The 20,684-nt window shown below is 46.6% G+C and overlaps 1 protein-coding gene across 1 annotated transcript; it reads left to right on the top strand.

Moving 5' to 3' along the window:
• Positions 1–4,842: 4,842 nt before the first annotated feature.
• Positions 4,843–16,892, top strand: LOC115343552. Its single transcript, XM_041124970.1, has 3 exons — positions 4,843–4,875; positions 7,530–7,996; positions 15,632–16,892. Exons 1-3 carry the CDS (start codon positions 4,843–4,845, stop codon positions 16,092–16,094), a joined length of 963 nt encoding a protein of 320 aa, XP_040980904.1. The 3' UTR covers positions 16,095–16,892.
• The last annotated feature ends 3,792 nt before the right edge of the window (positions 16,893–20,684 follow it).

Genomic DNA, 20,684 nt, shown 5'->3' with positions numbered 1-20,684 from the left:
AAATAGTTGTATAACCCAATGTTTAAATGTTCTTTCTATGGGATGTTAGGTACTTGCCTGGGTAATTGCTTTAAAGTAGAAAATGTTTTGTAAGGATGGTGATGTACCTTCAAAGGGCAGTTTCTTAACATAAGCATTTACTGAAAAGGCCATGGGTTCTTCCTCTGTGTTTTAATCAGAGGATTACAGCATCCTTTCATGCGCTAAACCCACTATATTGCTTATGTTCAGGATTGATATTTGAATTCTGTTAGGTCCAATGTGGGCTTCGATCCCTTTTTATGAAGGGAAACAAAAGACACCTTTTTTCCATCAGCTCTGTAGACTTTAAAGCCCATCTGCTGCTTCATAGCGAGTTAACAAAAGGGGTAATGAACATAATAGAGTCACGATCACTAAAGGCAGCAGTTTGATTGCTGAACAGATGAATGGTGAAGGTACAGCCTAGCTTAAAAAAGAGCAAACCTGTGGGTAGAAAGTTGTAGCTGGAAGGTTGTATGAGAACAGAGGTAGGCAGTATGGAAGGGGAGAGCACAGTAGAGAAAACGTTAGCACTGACTATCCTATAAAATTAGGGTTTCAGACAGCTGTTGTGAAATAAAAGTAGGGTGTAAGGTGGGTTCACTATTCCGTGCTGGCATGAGTAACGTTCTCGCAGGTCACAAAGAATGCCTTTGTGCTGCTCTGCTTAACTTGCTTCCAAATTGGATTGAAAAAGATATTTTTTTGTGCAGAATAAGTACAGTGAACAAGTACAAAATACTGTATCTCCTCCTGAGCTGGGACGCCTCTCGGGGTAGATTTCACGAGGATTGAAAATCATCTGTTGATGATTTCACAAGGACTTAAAAGGCCCGATTTCGTGAGGTTCACTGACCATTTGTTTGTGAATGCTGGCACATAGGAGTGGGTAATTCGTGAAACTCGCGAAAGGGAAATTTTAATCATAGGTTAACTTCTGTCTGGAGGGGCGGGTAAAATTTGGTTCAGAACTGTTTTATCTGTGTGTGTGCATTTGCAGTTTGGTTCAGAACTATTTTGTCTGTCTGTGTGGTTCAGAACTGTTTTATCTGTCTGTGTGTGTGTGTGATTTGATTTAACATCCATCTGTGTGCAACTCCACTCTAAGTTTTGGGTGATTGTTGCCATTTCTGAATCTTTAACTGTCACAAATTTGATTGTAACAAATTCCATTGAATCACTCTGTTAAATTGGCTGATGATAAAGTACTGTTAAAATTTTACAACCTAATCTTGTGACCTATCTCAAAAATATTAATAAATCCTAAATTACTGCTAAACCAAAACCGTGTAACAAAATCTCATTCGTGACAAGTGCCCAACGTAGCTCCGTCAGGTTGTTGAGTTTTTTTTCCCGAGTGGCAGGAACCAAGCACGTTTGAGAGAACCTTGTAGTGCCATGTGTGAGGAGTTGCTCTGCAATAGTGGATTCAACAGAAAAGGCGATTCAGCACCTGCCCTTACACTTTTTACTTTTTTATGTTCTACTTCTCTGAGCTGTATGTGAGGAATATTTACTTTTAACAACGATTGAAATTTAGTAGGGTTTTTTTTAACAAAAAATAATTCAATCTGTGGGGTTTTTGTAAATAGACTTACATCCAGGTATTATGGTGAGAACATTTTCTGTCTTTATGAACGTGAACTTAGTCTCCTACAAGACTTGTTGCAGAGATCTTATGAGTAAAAACCAAGTATGAATCCCCATGTTCCCAGCTGACGCCCTGTCTGGCAAGTAAAGATAATTCTGGATGGCACAGGTTTGTCTAGCATAATGTTCAGTGGAGATTTTGTTGGCTCTAACTGAATGCTGTTTTGTGTCCTACTGGACAATGATCCTATTATTTGCTTTTCTTAATCAAAACTGCAGGCTGGTTTGTTCTGTGGTGCTCATTTGTGGCAACGCTGCTTTCTAAGGCTAGTGTAAATTTTAGTTTTTCACTGACTTTTTCAATTAATTTAATAATTGTCCTCCCCAAGTCAATGCTGGAGATCAAACTTTGTATTGGCTCAGTTCTAAGATGATTTTTGACTCTTCTGATTCAGGCTCAGCTGTGTCTGATGTTATTCTACTTAAAGCAGTCAAAGTCCCGCACTTGATGTGGTTACCCTGAATGTGCTCAAAATTATGTGTGTTGGAAAATAAAACATTTATGAACGGGATGGCTGACAGCAAGTGGGCCCGCAGCATGAGGCTTCCCCTGCACCGAGTGTCATGCCAGCTCCCCTTCACATGTGTGCTATTCCCTTTCCCAATTGTGGATTGTGCCTTTGCAGGGATCGCCTGGAAGCACAAAGACATACGCTGGCTCTTAGGAAGTAAAACAGCAGATGTGCTAGCTGAGATCTCAGACCCAAAGAGCTCAGGTGGTTCTGTGGGGTTGCTTCTTGTGGTAACGGCATCCACTAATACACCATGGGACAGAGGGAATAGAGTATGGCTACCCTTCTCCCTTGCAGCAGTGTAGCTAGTGTCCCCCCCAAAGAAGGTGCAAAAGTTCCTGTGCTAAAAACCACTTTCTGTGGTCTTCAGAGCAGCCCCGTAAAACCACAGGCTGCAGAAGTGGGTTTTCATGTTGCACATGCTGGTGTGAATCATATACTTCCTTCCAGCCAGGACCCAAACTTCCCAGCTGCATCCCCAGAGCTCTGCACCACGTCAGCGTGTCAGGCAAGAGGTTCCTGTTCATTCATTAAGAAGCAACATGCTCAAAATAGGAATAAATACTGAGTCTTACTCAGTAAGGGTAAGTAGGGCTCTTTAATACCACATCTATTTAGCTTTCCCTCATTTAGCTTTCCTGGTACTTTATGAACAAAGAAACAGGATCCAAAGCACTTGTTTGTATACTTCAGTTTTCACTCTGCATTACACTTGCAGCGTGCACTTCAAGTTAGTGTTAAAATTAAGATCAGTTGGTAAAGGTCGCTACTTAATCAGTATGGGGTAGAGATGCTGTAATGCTCACAGAAATGGTCACTTGTCTGAAAGAAAAGTAGCTTGCCCTAACTTTTTACATCACCTCTACCTAGGGGGTGTTGCTAAGTGTTTCTGCAGAGCAGCCTGCTGCCACAGCTGTGACGCTGTGTAGCGAGTCTGTAATGTTTTGAAAGTGGCCTTTAATGTTTGAACTTCCAGCAAGCCAGCTTTGTGTTTTCTAGTGTTGACATGTGGCTTCCAGACTTTAAAACCCAATACATGTTATGAAAATGCATGAATGTTGAATTTAAACCATATTTTAATAATTTGGCCACCTGTACAATATCCTAATAATCTTAAAATAGAGAACTTGAGATCCTCTGTAAAATTATTTGTAGCAGATGTTAAATCTTTGGTGTATTCTACACATTTACACGCTGGGGGACAGATATTAAACATTACCCTTACAAAAATAACCCCAAACATATTTATTTCAAAGAATTAGAATGGTTCATAGCAGGAAGTGGATGCAGGAAGCCTTGTCCATTGTTGTGGTTTGTTTTAAAGGTGTGCTCAAAATGAGATGAAAAGAAGTTTGTCGTTACTGCAGTTGGACAAAATCATTTGAGTGTTTAAAAGATAAAAAGCCTTTTTTTATATGTTGTTCCAGCAACTTTCTCAGCTGTTATTTTTCTAGCCCAGCTTTCTTTTTTATTATTATTTTTTTTAGTACACTTCAACTCTCTGACCTTAAAAATGTAATTATGGGGCACTAAATCCTAAGTGTCAAACCCATTCTCTGATGATTGAAAAATTACCCTTTTGGTCAGAACTTGAGAGCCAGAAATTAAAAACTTGCTGGCAAGAGGCAAATGTTATAGCCTGACGTGACCGGGTAACAAGTCTCTTTAGTAGCAAAGTGAAGTGCTGCTTTTAAAGATAAAGACGTTGTTGACAAGCAAACGTGTATATATAGTCTCCGTTGATGTAGCTAGCTCCAAGTCTGCAAACTCTGAATTGGCTTCAGAAACCATGATACTTTTAAAATCTGAGTACGTTTTGGGGTGGGTTTTGCCTCCTGAGGTTTCGAGTTCACCCTGTAACTGCAAGGGCTGGACTTTTCCTTTCTTTCTTTGTGATGAAAGTTAAGGTTATGGCAAAGTCTTGTGTTTCTAGGAACTATGACTTTAGGAAAATCAGTGTCTAACACAGCAATAAAAGGGCAGCAAGCCCCTACCCACTCCCTCAACTACTGCCTCTTCCTCTGTAGGAAACATCACCTCGGGCTTCTTCAGTTCAGATAAATATCACACTTGGCCCACTCTTCCATTTTCCCTTCTCCAGTTGTCTCTCTTGTCCACCTCCCACCCTGCCCACTCTGTGCTGGCACCCTCCTCCCTCCCCTCCCCTCCCCTCCCCTCCCATCCTTGCATTTCAGACATTTTCCAGCCTCAGGTGTAGGGGCAACCTCTGGACAATGTTATTCTGTGGGAAGACTCCCAGCCTTTCCCCTGGTGCTGTCAAGTTTATTTGTGCTGGCAGCAATGGCAGTAAGTGCAAATTCTGGAAAGAAAAAGTAGATGGAGGGCTGTTAAATGCCAAGAACAAATGCTAGATTGCCAGCAACTGGTAGGGCAGACCGAGGGGGTGCTGCTGCAGGCTTCCTCGGAGCATCTGTTCTTTCCCTCATCATCTGCCGCGGGCTGGTGCAAGACGGGGTGCTGACTGGGACCTCGCTTTGACCAGCTTCAGCTCCTTTGATGTTCCCAATGATGCGGAGCCGGCGGAGCAAGCGGTGGGCACCACCTCTGAGCTGGGAGCCGCGCAGTGCCGGCCCTGCCCTCTTGCAGCCTTTAACTAGTATTTCCTGCAGTAGGAAAGTGTGTTACAGTCACCGACACGATGATGTGGCTGTCAACTTCAGATCCTAACAGGGTAAGGAAAAAGGACCAAATTTTCAAGAGACCGCTGGTCATAGAGGCTTCAGTTTTGCCTCTATTTGTCCAAAGACAGTTTGGCCATAACTTTTGGAAGAGCAGAGCATGCACAGGTCTAACTGGGTTGTCTAACCTGCTTCAACCTCAAGGAACTAATCCAGGGTGAGGAATGAAAAGGCAGGTACTCAGCATTGGGTCAGAGTTGACGAGTTTTGCTTAAAAAGCAGAGAGGCTGTTGACTAATTAAAACTAGGAGTTCTGCTACGTTTTCTGCGTTCACAAAGAAAATAGGAGCATCAGTCAGTGAACTATGCTGCCTGGTGTGTTTAGGGGTTACCATTGAAAATCTGGCTTAGGGAGTGAAAAGTATGAGTGCTGCTGCTGCTGGAGCTCATAAAGATACGTCTGGTTGGCTTCTGCAGCAGGTGGTAGTGTCAACCTGGATGTGACCTTTCTGTTTCTGGAGGAGAATGGATCAGGGGTGTTATGCAGCCAAAAAATATTTGCAGCTGGAGACAGGGATGGGGCAAACTTTTCCTCTTTTATCATAAATCAGTGCAAAACTTTTTTTCACGATTAGAATAAAAATGCATTGTCCTGTAGCTTTGTGGTGCATGAAGTGATGCTGAAATACATGATAACCTCTGCTTTATCCTGAAATAAGCTAAAACTCATCCCAGAGGCTTTTTTTTGTTCCAAATTATAGTGAATGTAAACATACATGTGTATATATGGACTTACATAATCACTTACAGACTTTTGACATGTAAACATTAATTTACAGTTGCTGAGATTGTATTGATAGGCCTTTGGACACTCACAGCTTCTGATCTTTTGCATGGAATGTGTAATTTTTCTTCTGAAGGCTGGTTTATTTAACCAGGTAGATCACCACAAGCAACGATCAAGATCTCTATTTTGATTTCTTGGCTACATAGTTTAGCATTAAAGATGCCTGTTAGGACTTGATAAATGGGAGCTGTAATGGCATGACTTATTTAAGTGTGTATGCAACTGATGATCTTCAAGTCACTACTGTGCATAACCCACTCCTCTCAGCTCCAGAGCGCTAGCTAACCAACCCAAACAGCAATTAGAAAGAAAAAAAAAAAAAAAGCAAAGGTCCAAGGAAATGGCACACAGACAAGGCCAGCAAGTAAGTGGTACTACTACTCATTTAAAGTGAAAGGACAAAAGAGGAAAACTGGGTGATTGAAGCATCAATTCTTGTCCTGACTGAGAACTGCCTGGCTTCTGCCTGGTTCAGTCAGGATTCAGGAGCTGCTCCATCTCTGAGGGATGTGTGGCACGTTCGGGTTTTGCCAGACATTTCTCTTACCCTACCTTTGATGTTTCTCGAACGTTTTGGATTTGGTGCCTGTGCTCAAACCCTCTGAGCAGGACACACGCTGGCACCTCTATCCAGACAATCGTGGACCCACAAGGTCAGGGCCCGAAGTTCGCCAACCGTACATCTGTGGGTTAGGAGGGTGTTGTAAGGGACGTCGTACTTCAGGTAGGGCCAGCCCCGGTGTTGGCAGTAGGAAGGTAAGCAGGGTAAGAGCTCACAGGAGTCTTCCTACAAGCGTCTTCCAGGAAGAGTGAACGGAGCATTTGGGGCTAGTCAAAGCTGTAATGAAATACATTGCTTTCCCAAGAGGGTTTTTCTCAGAGTCAGCATAAATGCTGTTGACTTCTGTGGGCTTCGGAACAGTCTTCCTTGTGTGTAAATCATTTATGAATTTAATAAACACAACATCACTGCTTTGGGCTTAATGTTACTGAAGACATGAACTGAATATGTAGAAATGCACAGAAGCGGTGAAACAGTTCCTGAACTGTCATGGGCACAAAGGAAAGCTGTAAATCTTGAAGGGTTAATGTGAAAAAGCTAATGCCTTTTCCACGGACAAAGGTTTATAAAAAAATCTGTTCCCTGTATCTTTAAAATCATAAAATTAAGAAATGAAAAATCGGTTAGTAGCTCATGAGATGAGAAAACAGGAGATCTTATTCCTAGAAGACCATAGTAGCATAACCTATGTATAGTCATGTGCTTTAGCTCTCTGGATGCTGCCTTTGCACAAAATGCTTCTGTCCTAGAAACATTTCAGCAGCTAATTAGCAGTACAAAATGTGGCCATGGTGACTGTCAGGTTGCTGGATGGACGGTGCTTCGGTGCGCTCAATTATTTCCTCCTCCTTTCACCCTCAGAGGTGAAACAGCGTGGATATTTCTTCTTTCCTCCTTCACTGACTGGAGCAAAATAACCTTGGAAAAGGGACTATTTGGGGTCTGTGAGCGCATGAAAAAAATCCTGCTTTCTCAACAAAATGAAATAATTTTAAAGTTTGGGGGTTTTAATTGACTGAAAAGTTTAACTTGTTTTGAGATTAAGTATTCATTTTCAGTGTTTTTTTTAACTTTGTTTTTTTAAATCCAGCTAAATTTGGCCTTATTTTTTGTTTTAACAACAGAAAAAAGTAAAGGTATGCAAGCGTTCCAGGTCAAAATGTCCCAAACGTGGGGGAGAGGGTTAATTTCTCCTCGTTCTTCTGTCAAGACGATGAATAAATTCGTCCTAAATCCGGGAAATCCTTTTGAGTTCATTCCCGTATCATCTTGTTACCCCCTGGCTGACCTGGGGGCAGCCCTGGCCGAAGGGGCGGGGCCGCCGGGGAGGGGGCGGGGCCCGGGTCTGCGGTGCGCAGTGCGGCCGCGCGGGGGCGCTGTGGGCCGGCGCCAGGCCGCGGGCGGCGGCGGGCGGGCCGGGGCTGACTGGAGCCCGGCCGGGGGCCGAGCCCGGGGCCGCCGGCCTGTGCCCAGAAACCGCCGCGGGGGGTGGCGGCGAGGCTTCGCCGGCAGCGCCTGAGGCTGCGGCCGAGCGCGGGGCGTGCTCCCGCAGCAACGGGTCGGCCCGTTTCCCCGCGGGACGGCGTGCCCGGCTGCGGCGCCTCGGTGGCTGGGGCCTGGGCGGGCGCCGCTGCCGCTGGGGCCGCCGTCCGGCCCCGAGCAAGGCCCGGGCGAGCCGGAGCTCGGAATGGCTTTCCTCAGATGTAAATATTTGCGCTTTCGGCTGGTTTTGTGTGACTGCTCTCGGGAGGCAAAACGATCGCAGGTATCTCTAATAAGGTCGCAGCCGTTTGGGGTTTCTTTCCCCCCCCTTTTCAGGGCTTTAGGGGCCCTCGGTTTTGTGGGATCAGCTGCCACGCCGAACCAGGAGAGCTCTGCAAGTACATCTGACTAGTAATGCCCGCCATCGCCCTGCCGCCTTCCCAAATAAATGCATCTCCTCTGCGCGTTTTCCCTCTCCAGCTCCTACAATGTTTTATCTAAAACCTGCTGGTATGTTAACTATTTTAGTTATTTATCAGCGCCATCCATCAGCAATTTGCTGTTGTGATTGGCACCGATTTTACAGCGCTCTGCTTTTTCTGTTGCCGTGATAACATATATTGTGCCATGTTTTTAGATCCTGGCCGACTTCCCCATATGGTTTCCATATGGGAACATGCTGCTCTTGTTAGCCACCTTCGAAGCGGCCCGTCAGCCAGGTCCCCGCTCAGAAACAAATAAATTGTCTAGTGTCTACTGTATTTCCTTTCAGGCCGCACTCTCCACTTTAAACTTGGCAGCGTTTCAGAACAATCAAAATCCAATCAGCGGCCGTGCTAACTCCATATGTTTTATTTCCAGACTACGCGAGGCGGAGGAAGCTGAAACTATTTTCGGCGTGTAGCAATGTTTAGGGTGACATGCCACAGATCGCGCTGCACGTTTTCCGCTGACTGTTACCCAAAGCCCCATTCAGTGAAGAGAGGTGCTCGGGTTTCGTGCAGAAAGCTGTGGCCGGCCAAGTGCTGCAGATCAAATTAGTTTTCCTGGAATGTGGAGTACCTCTAATAGAGAGTGAAACGAATGTAAACTACAATTAGTTCGATGTGTTGGAAATACGCCGGAGTCCGCTGGGGCTGAGCCTTACAACATAAGCAAACTTGACAGGTTACCTTTCTTTAAATGGTGTTTTAAACGTGGTGATTACCCCTGTCACGGGTCTGTTGGCATGTTCTCTTGGGCTGTGTGCTGGAGTCCATCAGTCAGTCTCCTTCTCCCTCTAAAAACGGTGCAGCCTGCGTCTGGATGTAAAATAGCACGTCAGGAGGAATGCGTATGCACAGGCAACAGTAGTTTCTCCAGCAGAGTTGCCTGGCATCCCCTGGGATCAGGCTTTTCCCCACGAGTTTGAGCCGGGTCTGTTTATTTTGCCCTGATCTGTGCTAACAGTTGGCAGGCGACGGCTGCAGCGCCTGACCTGTTTTGGCAGGATCGCCCACGTTCATGGCAGCTCACCTGCCCGTGCTTTATGAAGGTGGAAGCTGGAGGTAACAGGGTCAGGTTAGTGCCTGCAGTCTTGCAACACCTCACACCAGAGGCAGCTTTGGTCCTACGCAAGGTGTCTGACCCAGCAGCAGGCAGCGATGAGGGGCGCAGAGCTGAGGAAGCTGCTTAAAAGCAGGCAGGAGGTACGAGGTGGTGTTGGAACTTGTGCTTGCATCTCTGGAGCACAGACACCAGGAACCAGCTCTCAGAGCAGATTGTTCCTGCTTGGAGAAGCGCTGGCATCATGGTTTGTGGGGGGAAAAAGTCAAGCAAGCATAAGGCAGACTCTCACCTTGCACACAGGAAAACCGGTCCCGATCCTGAAGCGATCGCAGTTCTCACTTTTGGGAATGCAAGGAGGATGGTGAACCAAAACTAATATGAGAGGGTAGGTTTGGGTTGGTAGCATCTCGAGCAGATGTTTTTCCCTGGGCCAGCGGTGTAAGTAAAGAGTTGCAGAATGATTTCACAGAGGCTGAAAAGCAGCAGCAATCTCATCTCCCAGCCTGTGGTCCTGTTGCATTGCTCCATTTCCTTCTGGCTCTGTGTTGCAAGTCTGGCGTAGCACAAGCGAAGCCCTCCATTTTGAGATTTTTCCTGAAAGAGAGTTGTAGCCCACTCTGCAAGCGTATGACAGAGCGGGGAGAGCTCACTGCCAAAGTGCAGGAAGCACCAGCAGAGCTGTTGAATGTTAATCCAATATTTAATGTTCAGTGGGTTGCCAGTAGTTATAAAACTGTTCATATGGTTTGATGGCTGTATACAGCTTTCCGTGGTTACTTTACATCTGGCTTCAAGAGTGATGGATTTGAAATACCACTAGGATGTCTGTTAGGAAACACTGTGAGGCCTTAGGAAAGGCAATAAACCAAGATTTGTCATTGTCAGGGAGCTGGCTTGAAGGATGCTTTGAAAAAGCACTCTGCATGACCTTCGAGTGCACAACAAAGTCAAGCTCCCAGGCATCAAAGTAATGCCACATGTCAGGAAAACCTGACGCGTATGGAAAGCCTAGAAGGTGATATTCAGCATGAGGCAAATGTGCAGATCAATGCTAATTAAGTGAGTAGTAATGTTTGAATGAAAATAGCTGTCGGACCGTTCAGCTGCGGTGTTTGACAATGCAAAATGCTGGTGAGCGTGGAGGAAGCAACATACAAGCAAAACTCCCAGACCCTGCTCCTCTTCCCCAGGCTCTCTGGAAGGAAAACACGGCACTGCGCACACAGCTCTCCCGTTCGGAGAGGGGAGACCGACACAGGGGCGAGAGTTGTCGGTGATGCCTGTATGGCGCTGCTGGAGGGCCTGTGCTTGGTGGGGGCCAGGGGATGTGCCAGCAGAGAGCGTGGCCGTGTTGGTTCCTGAGTGTGCTCACGACCCAAAAAAGCTTTGCTCAGGTCAGTGATGAGGGAGGGTAAAGGAGATGCGGGAGAGAGTGCTTGAGAGGATAGTTTGGGGATCCACAAATTGGTAATGTTTTGTGTTCAAATCAGAAGACTGTAAGGGCTTTGGGGACAATGAAGTAGGCAAGACTAGTGCCTACATCTGCGTTTTCTAATTTATTTTTTTTTCCGTTGGAAGTGGGAATATCCTTCCTAAGGCATACAGCGCACAGACAATTTTTACCAGGTAAACCTTTACCTTTTATGTGTGAACATTTATGTGACAACTGAGGGGAAGGCAAAGCCAGCTTTGCACTCTCAAAGGAGCACAGAAGTCCGGGGGAGTTTGGGACACATGAACACCAGCTGCTCAGGTTTTTCAGCAGCAGTACCCAAGGCCTGATCTGTAGGAACTCAGAAACAGAGGGATTTTTTTCTTTGTAAATCTCCTTTTTCTCATTTTGTTACTCAGTCTTGTTAACCTCCTGGGTTCAATAAGCCTCTCCAAGCTTTTTCCCCCTGCACTTTTTGAGTCTTTCCAATCTTTTCTAAATCCTGATCCACGTCCTCTCTTTGTGAAGCATTTTCTGTTCCTTCCTCATTACCGCTGTTATTTGTTTTTCACAATTGCCTTGCAAGCTGTTCCTTCCTTCCCTCCAGTTTTCTTGGTTTATTTACACATCCCAGCTTGTTTTTCTTTCTGGAAGGGAAAAATGCAGAGGCTCACGTAAAGTATTACACAAAATAAAAGGTACAGCCTCCATCATTGTTTTACTTTACAGTAGTTAACTTCTTCATCATATGCTTAAATTAACCCTCCGAGTCGTCCCGTTGATGGGCTCAGGCTTCACCCATTCCCTGGAGCAGCGTTAATGGCTGCGCCTGGCTGCAGGGCCCGTCCTCGGACTGCGCGGGGAGCGGGACGTGTCCTCTCCTTTTTTGCGCTTCCCTCAGTAGGATGTTTGCTTTGTTGGCCTATAGAGGACAGCTGTTTCAATAGCAGCAGACAGGAACAGGTCATAGGGATTAATATTTTTAATTGCATTTTAATTTAATTAATTTTTAAAATTTTAATCTGGCCAGGGTTAGAGTGTTTCGTCTTTCCCTCCCCGCCATCCCCCAAACACTGGATGTAGAAAGAGCAGGATTAGTCTAATCCAATCCAACAATCTGTTTCCCCCCATTTTTTTAACTTTTTGCATTGTGTTTAACCTAATGAAAAGAACAGATATAAACCATTTTCAATTCCAAGATGAATGAATTATAATTTTATTATTTGTTAATTCAGTTATAAAGCATTAAGCTGAGTTATAAAGCCTGAAGCTGAACCCAGAAATCGAACAGTGGATTTTGAGATGATCTTTACAGCTGCATGTATTCCCCCTGAGAAAATGATGAAATTAAAGTTTGGGGCTTTTATTATCCTCTTTTCCCTAGCGAGATGTTCCTTTGCTGCCTGCACAAGGAGATTTGAATAGACTGAAGGAAATGCAAAGTAAGTCCCTCAATGCTTTTGTGGTGGGCGAAGCTGCCCGGGACATCTCTGGGCCCAAGGTATGTTGAATATGAGAAAAGGGCAGGAATCACTAAGAAGCAGGAGGGCAGTGTTGCCACATCGTATGAGTTTATTTTAAGTGCTCTGGTACTTGCTGCTTTACTTTAAACCCCTACGTCTCTCTAAGTTGTGACATTTAATGCGATGGAGCCCCATGTCGGGGAAACTGCACTGCTGGGTGAAGCCCCGGCGTTTGCTCCTGGCTCCTCTGCTGTAAATTCAGCTTTGGGTCCCTGCCGGGACGTTTTCTTTGTGAAATGAAATCGTGGTTTACGACGCCCATCCATGAGTCAAAGTTTTTCTTTCTGGCAGTGTTTGAAAACGGAGCCATATTTTGTTTTCGTCTATAGTACAGAATGATGTTTTTACCAACAGTTTTGTTCACAATGGATTTTTGGTTTTACAGATTATGCTTTTGAGCAACACTGCTGTTAGCATAAGTGCACTATTTCTAGTTGTGCCCAAAATGAATCTGGTGAGTTCCTGCAGAAAATACATTTAAAATAAAATAAAAAATTTAATAAGACCTACTTAATTTATATGCTTTTGCCAGAAGTTTCTTTTTGGGGGAAAAAATAAATAACCTGCTGTTCAGTGACAGCATTTTAACACACGCTAAAAATAATATATGAATTCAAGCAGGCAGCCTGCAGCCTGTGCGCAAGCATATACCTAAGCACACTTGTGCATACCTATTATGATAAGGCATATTAGACTGATTTATAGAGTTATTTTGTTATTTTTTGCTTGCTGCAAAGTGTCAATTTTACAATGACTTGCATCCTAGAGAAACAGAAAGCCAATATTTGAAATTATTGTTGCTGTCTTCCTACTTGAATTCCTTTCAGTATCGGTGAAATCAGCAACAACTTTGTGTTTAACCAAATGATCTAGGGTTGGGCACTCAAGGTTGCATGGACTCCAGCTATATTTTCCTTTTTCAAATGGGTCCGTGATATAGTTGATATTTAACCAGAATGTCCCAGAAATTTAGATGCAGAGCAAAATACACATGCAAATGGGATAAAGTAAAACCTGGGAAACGCTTACAGCTTATTTAGTGCCTTCCAAGTTTGTAAGGTGCACACTGAGTAGAAATAGAAAACTAACAAGCAAACCTTCTTGGGGCCCAGCCCTGCGATAGGATGCACCTTGGTGCATGAGGATGTAACCGCTGCCCTCGCACCACGCAGGCAAACCAGTCCTGCACCTGGTGAGCAAATTTTGTGGTGGGCACAAAGAATGAACTCTGAGTTGAAGTGGCAAAAGGTAATTTTCAGCACCAGCTTTTCCCGCCACGGGTGCTGTCCTTCTGGGCTTGGCAGGGGTGTTGGCACCTCCAGAGGTTGCCTGAGTTCAGGACTTCTGGTTGTTGCTTTTCCAGGTGTGGTGAGAACTTCGGAAAGACTAAGCTGGCAGCCAGGGGCTGTTAGCAGAGACCAGTGAAGGCTGTGGCAGAATATAGCTGTCTGGGGAATTGGGAAATTTATATGCGGGGGAGAGAGAGAGACCAGAAGTCCATTAAAATGACAGGGTGCAGACAGAGCGGAGGAGAGAGGGGGAGAGCCAACCATAGCAGTTGGATTTTCTGGCCAGGACATTTCAAGCCAGAAGAAGGTTTAATGGGAAAGGCGGGATCAGCAGCTGAGCTTCAGCCTTTGTTGACCAGGCACTTGTGCCATACACACCACCTTTCCCTGCAGACCCTTCAGAGAAGATGGTTTATCTTAATTTTCCCCTGATTGTGTCCCTCTGTTTTTAAGAGCACAGTCTTTGTGGTAACCCCACGGTTTCTTGCTCCCCTAGGGTCCCTCCGTCTCCCCCCGTCTCCCCTGGCTGCTCTTAGATATAAGCACAGTCCGAATGCTTTGCTGAGCTGGGACCTTGCTGTGGTGGAGGTGGGGGCTGGCTCCACAGAGCTGAAGGAGCGACTCTTGCAAGTAAGGGTCTGGTCTGAGGTATGGCAGGTGGCACTCTGCGTTTGTGTTGCGCTTCCTTATTCTGCACACTGGAGTAAAGCACAAGTCATGTATCTCCTTCCCGTGAGGGCCTAGCCAACAACAAATAATGTGAGCATGAACAAGGGCAAGGGAAGGAGAGTGACTCAGGGGTCATCTGTCCTTGGATACAAGGATACAGTAAGTAGCAGTTGCACTTACTGTAAGAAATGGGTGAGTCAGTCGCACAGTTGTTGGATTGTTCCTTCTAACATTTGCAAGTGAGTGAAAAGTTTTGGGAAACCGGGGAGGGCTCGCTCTTGGCTTTCGGGCATCTGCAGATAGCATCTAAGGGGATCGGCACCCCTGGGAGAAGGTAAACCTGACCCTGGAAGTGTACTCATTGTGCCTTCTCGGTGGAAGCATTTGAAGGGGATCCTTAAGAACACAAACTGTTTTCAGAAACCGGGAGGAAGACAGCTGTGGATGTCTCAGCACAGACGATATAGCCCATCCTAACAGGGAAGAAGAGCTGAACTCACTCAGAGGGGCTCGGTGTTCAGCACCTTCCTTGTCCTTGTCTCTGTGAGACAAGGACAGGAGAAATCGTAAGGAGAAGATGGTTCTGAACCTATTTTTTCCAACTTTTGTTTTGTTTGTGGTTGTGTTTCTGTGGCTTCTGGTCACAGCACCTCCTTACACAAGTTAAAGTGACGTATGAGCCAGAGCTGCTTTAATAAATGTGCTATTAAGGATGTGGTTTTTTTCTGAAGGTTTTTCAGCTGTTAGGACAGATGGACAAACAGCACCAGGGGATCCTAGTAGAGTCATATCACACCAAATATTATGTATTGTCTCCCGTGGAGCCATTTATGCCCCTGCCAAGCGAGCAGCAGAGACTGGGTGTCCATGGTGCCACTGAAAACAAGTGGGGGATGGCCGGCCGTGTTCCCAAACCCCTGCCGGGCTGCGGTGGGGCCCCAGAGGAGGCAGCCGGGGGCTCATGGATGCGGCTCTGGTGACCGGCAAAGCCAGCCGCCTCCGGCAATGCACGGCTGGGCTTGCTGGGGAGGCTGCCAGTGGTGCGCTGGCGGTTGCCGCCTGTGGTCGATGGGCCCCTGGGGAGCTGTGGGATAATTTTAAGAAGTAACTTTTGAAAAGTGACTAAGAAAAGGAAGCCCCATGTTCACTGAACAAACGAATGAATGAATGAATGAAGAAATGAATGAATGGAGGGTGCGTAGGTGCTGCAGCCACAGGGGTCTGGGCCTGATCTGTGAAAATTGATCCAGTCCCTGCTGCCTGGACTGAATAAGCGGTGACCTGGTGGAAAGCTATGGCCAAACTATCTCAGAAATACTATCCCTGAAGTTTTTGGGTGTTAGAGAGGCTTGCTAAGGAATTGCTTGGGCTTTTGTAGTCTGCGCCCACGTGGTTTAGAGAGGAGAGGGCAGAGCCAAGAGGACGCAGGCAGCAGAGGCATGTTTTTGTCCCCACAGCTTTGTGAGCAGCCGCCAGCTTCGAGGATGCTGTGGGGTGAGGGCTAGGCATCCAAGCGAGAGGGTGGACTCCCAGCCCCAGAAAAGTTTACGCCAGCATCGTCAGCCCTCTGCCCTCGCCCCAGAAAGGAGGAGGCCAGCATGCAGGCGTCGACTTATGCCCCTTGCACCTTTCGAGGACGAAGAGACACCCAGCGATGGGAACGAGGTGGCTCTGGGGGCGGGAGGGGGCATGGCCCTGCCTGCCCTGGGGTACGAGCCTCCTCTCGGTGATGCTCCTGGTCACCTTTTTCCCCATTCTCTTCCATGTTTCCCAGTGCTATTCCCAATCCTTACAGCTGCCCTTTCTGTCTTGTCTTTTTCAGCCCTGCTGCTAAGCCTGGGGAATGAGGGTGTTTGCCCTGTGTCATCTCCGGAGCCTGGGCTCCCCTGCAGGACTCCTAGGGGCTTATGGCCTCCCTGATGGTTTTGCTGGTTTTTTGTGTGTGTCCTATTTGGTGTGAGCAGCACTGGGCCCATGGGATGTCAAAAAAATTTAAAGGAAAGGATGTGTTACACACTGTTGATTATTCTTATTTTTTAGTGCCTAACATACAGTATTTAGAATAGCAGCGATATTTTTGAAAGCGTGTATAAAGTGGGGTGGCGAGACACCTCCTTTTAGTGCTGTAAATTTGCCTTTCTGTCCAGAGAGAAGAATAAACAGCAAAACCCTTCACTGGTTTAAATCAGTGCAACTTTTTGGCATCCGTGTCAGCTCTTCTTCCACCAGAATTTGTACTACAACCCCAGGAGTAAATACAGCGGCCGAGGACAGGCACAGCATGGAGCGCATATATTCAACACAGCAAGCACTGAGGCTTAGCTGAATAGCGCTTGATGTATTGTTTGGGTGGCTTTCAACACCCCAACCAAAAATAAACATCAGTCGTGCTTCTCTCTTCGCTGCGTTGAAATGCAGCCTGTAAAAAAAAATAAAACAAACGACTCGATACTTGCCATCCTGTATGGCTGTGGCACACGACCTGCGAGTCAGAGACGCTACCTCATGGTACAGGGGTCAGTGGCAGCAAATCTGCTGGGGACGTGATGAGGGATGGCTCCGAAGGGAGAGCAGTCTGGCTGCCCCAACCCCGGCGGCTGGTGGTCTTGGCTAGCAGGGCCACGGCCGTGCCGGCCCGCGGCAGCCAAGCACGGCCAGCCTGAAGCCAAGTCCCTTGGGCCGGCACAGGAGGATGGCGGGGGGGTCCGCCTTGCAGCCCTGGAGGGCAGCGGAGGTGGCAGCCCCGGAGGAGGAGGAGGAGGAGGATGGGATGGGATGGGATGTGTTTTGCAGCACGGTGTGGGCTGACGGCATGCAGCTGGACGGGGGGACGTGGGGAAGGCGGGGTGAGGAGCCCTGCGGCTGGGGGGGGTGAGTGCTGCTGCGTGGCGCTTGGGGTTTTAGCCCTGGCTCGAGGGCTCTGCGGGTCGTTTTGCTGCCTCGCTGTTCCCAGCATGGGGTGTGGTGGCACCGCTACTCAGCTGTGATCAGCCCTTTCTGTGCTTTTGGGTACTTTCCTAGGAAATGGATGACATGTCCAAAGGGCTTTGTCGTTCCGATGAAATTCAGAAACAGAAACAGAAAAAACACACGATAAGAAACTGAAAGAAGAAGCCAGGAGCATTACGTTGTTATGTTGTTTTATGAATGTGAAGCATCAGCTATAAAATCGCTGAGGCTGATGGATGGTTTGTAACCGCGCAGAATCACTGTCCCAAAATTCAGTATGTGCTTTCAACAGCAAAGGAGCATTTTATATTTTACAGATAGATCTTGTCACTCAGGGATTTCAAAGGCCCTATGCTGAACCCAGGTGAGGGGTTTGGGGGGGGGGTTGGGTTGTTTTTTGTTTGTTGGTTGGGTTTTTTTTACTTTTTCAGAGGTTCTATTTGTGTATATGATGGAACAACAAAAGTCACAATAAAAGCATAAATGCTCAGGGAGAGAAAATAACGTGTTGTAGACTGGTTGATTATTTGTCACATAAGCAATCTGTATTTAGAGAGTTACATAAAAAATATAGTTTCCATAGTGAAAAGTGAGAACACCCACCAGTGTTAGGCAGTTGGGAACAACCAGTTTATATGCAAGCTAGAAGGAGGAGAAACATAAAGAATACCCTTCAGCTTTCCTAACCACTGTTTTACTTGGACCACAAGGTACACTAAATGTTGCTGAGAAATCTTAAAACTTTCTCCAACGTGTTCAAGAATTCAGATCCACGTCTTTCATTGTCACTGGCTGAGTGCACGTATTTACTTGTAGGGCACTTTTATACAGTGTGATGGAGACATTAAGCTCAAGCCTGGTCTAGTGTTCTGAAAATAACTCACCATTTGGGAGGAGAATAAAGGGTGTTAATCTCTGCTCCTTGGCTGAAATTCCTAGTAAAGTTTTTACTTCTCCATTCCCAAGAATAGGTGCAGTGTTCCTCAAGAAATAATTCATATTCAGAGTGTTACTCTGTATATAAAATTTCAGTGCACCAGTGCACAACTAATCCTTAGAAGGAAAAGTTGCCCTCAAAAATCTAGCCAGCTCTGCAATACTTAATGTATATGGACTTGAATGATAGGCAAAATGTTGAAAGAATTAAGTTAAATGTATTTCGGGGGAAAAAAACATTAGGAAAACTCTTGGGCAAATCTTTTACAGATGGTAGACAGCTTAATTGCTGTGGTAAACTTGTCTGACATTTCTGGAAAAATTTGGGTGCTACAGTAATCTGTAGAACCCAATGGACCCCGGTTTAAACGGCTTGAAACAAAGACATACACGTCTTCATCTTAGCTGGGTTGCTAAAGTTTCACCCAGGGTTTTGGGGGTAAGTTCTTTCCTTCCTTTATTTTTTTCCATTTAACTCCTTTTAACCAATTTAAAAGTTGTACACGTATTATTTGGATGGGAACGCAACAGAGGCCTTAAACGAAGTGAATGAGGTTACAGTATTCCGCTCTACCAAATGTCTTCCTGGAAAGTTTTATACTGTACACAGCTGGACAAACTTTAGAAAAAAATTTTTTTTTTTTTTTTTTTGCGTGGAGCGTTGTGCAGGACACAACACTAACTGGAGGAGCACAGCCCCTGGCTGTTGGTGGAAGCGTAAGGGCTCAGGTGTCACTTCTTACTCCGCGCTCCCCAGGCCAGAGACTGATGCCGGCATGTAACACGACTGCTTCTCCTCTGCCTCACAGAACGGCTCCTTCGTCTTCCTCTTTCAACTTCTTACTAGGCAAATCCCGTGCTCTCCTTGGGTCTGGGCTCACCCCGTGGCCCGGGACTGAGGTGCCTCGCGTGCCCCATACCGTACACGTGCCGAAGGGGCTGCGAGCGTGTCCCGCGCCGGCCGCAGACCTCCCCGCGGGTGGCTCGTCTGCCGGCCCAGCGCTTTCAGGGTCTGTCCCGGGCAGTACCGATTACTTACAGCTGTGATGAGAGCGAGGTTTGCATGGACCTCCCGAGGCCGGTGGTGCTTGTGGCATCCATCGCTCATCGTGTATCTGAGGACTTCTTCCGTTCTTCGGGTTTTCTGCTTCTCTGTTTGGTTTGCCATGTTCTGTCTTTGCCTTGGCAACTTACTTCAATAAGTTTTCCTCTGCAGAGAAGGTATTTGTCATAATAACAGGTGGCAGAAAACAATTCCTGTGTGTCTCAGAGAATACAGCCATCAGGAAAGCTCATCTGTCGGTGGGTATGGTGTTGGGATGCTCTGAGATGTAGTGTTTCACATTACAAGTGTTTCAGTATGTGCTATCTAATAATATGTTTGTTTTACACTGGATCATTTACGCACATAATCTTTTGCATTTCGTGGAAGCTTCCTGAGCAAGACTTGTCGCAAATCAAGTTACTGGTGTGCAAGTGTTTGCAGGTTTAGTGGTAGAGGAGTCTGTCTGTTCCGGTTTTACATATTTTCTGATGCTTTCTGGAGAACAGCGTTAGCCAGGCTGACTTAATTGTTGCTTAATTCTTCTAGCTCTTAAAAAAAAAAAAAAAAAGTCTCATATTTTTTGTTTCTCTCAAACATGCGTTGCTTTTAAAAGCTGATAAAGTGCTGAGTGCTCTGTTCCTTTACAGGTGGGTCTTGGTCTGGTCTCTCTCACTGCACATTTTTCTCCTTTAAGGACAGTCTTCCTGGGAGTGAGCGATCTCCCAAGGGATAATATGATTTCAAGACAAAAATAAACCTGGCAGGGAATTGGGGACAGGATTATAGACCAGTGTCATTCCTGAAAGTATTTTAAAAAAAATCCTTGACTATTTCATTAATTGCCTAGGTAGACCCCCTAAGAAGTGGCATTTTCAGGGTTTTCCTCTGCAAGGTGAGCGACTGGCACTGCTTGTTTGCAGGTCAGTGCCTCCATGGGCCATTGAACCACGGGAGTTTTCAGCATCCAGGGTGGGCGCTGCATCCCAGCGAGGGGAGATCAATGCTGGGGCACCCCAGGAAAGGGTCTGTGCTGCTTTGTGATTTCCTTAATGAGGCTTTGCGGGAGCCCCGGGGGGTACAGGCATGGTGAGAGGGCTGGATGGGCCGGGTGGGGTCACTAGGGAGGAGACCTGCATGGTGGAGGGAGGGCGGCAGAGCCGGCCAGAGGTGTGCCGGGGGAAACCCGTTATCCTGGGGGCAAGGCAGTGGGAAACCCCACCGTGACGTGGTTTGAGGAGCTTTGGGAGTTCAGGCTGAGGAGGGATAAGGGCTGCCTATGGGGACCCAGCACTGGGGGCTGGGGAAGGGTCAGTATGGGCACGATTTCTGGAGGAGATGAAGGTGGGTCACCTTCCCCACCAGCCTGACAGAAGACCCATGTGCATCACATTGCGTGTGGGACTGAACTGCCAGAGAGAGGCAAGCTGGGGAAGTGGGTCTCCCAACACCGGCACTGGGGAGGGGCTCTTCCCCACCAGTTTGACGATTGCCCTGGGGAAATCCCTCCAAGGTGCCGCTGCTTTGGTTGTGGTGCAGTCTGAGCTCCGCTGACACACCCGCGACACCTTTCATAAAAAAGT

This window comes from Aquila chrysaetos, chromosome 7, assembly GCF_900496995.4.
Source record: "Aquila chrysaetos chrysaetos chromosome 7, bAquChr1.4, whole genome shotgun sequence".
In the NCBI taxonomy this organism is placed as follows: domain Eukaryota; kingdom Metazoa; phylum Chordata; class Aves; order Accipitriformes; family Accipitridae; genus Aquila; species Aquila chrysaetos.
This window is presented reverse-complemented; position numbering and strand designations above follow the sequence as displayed.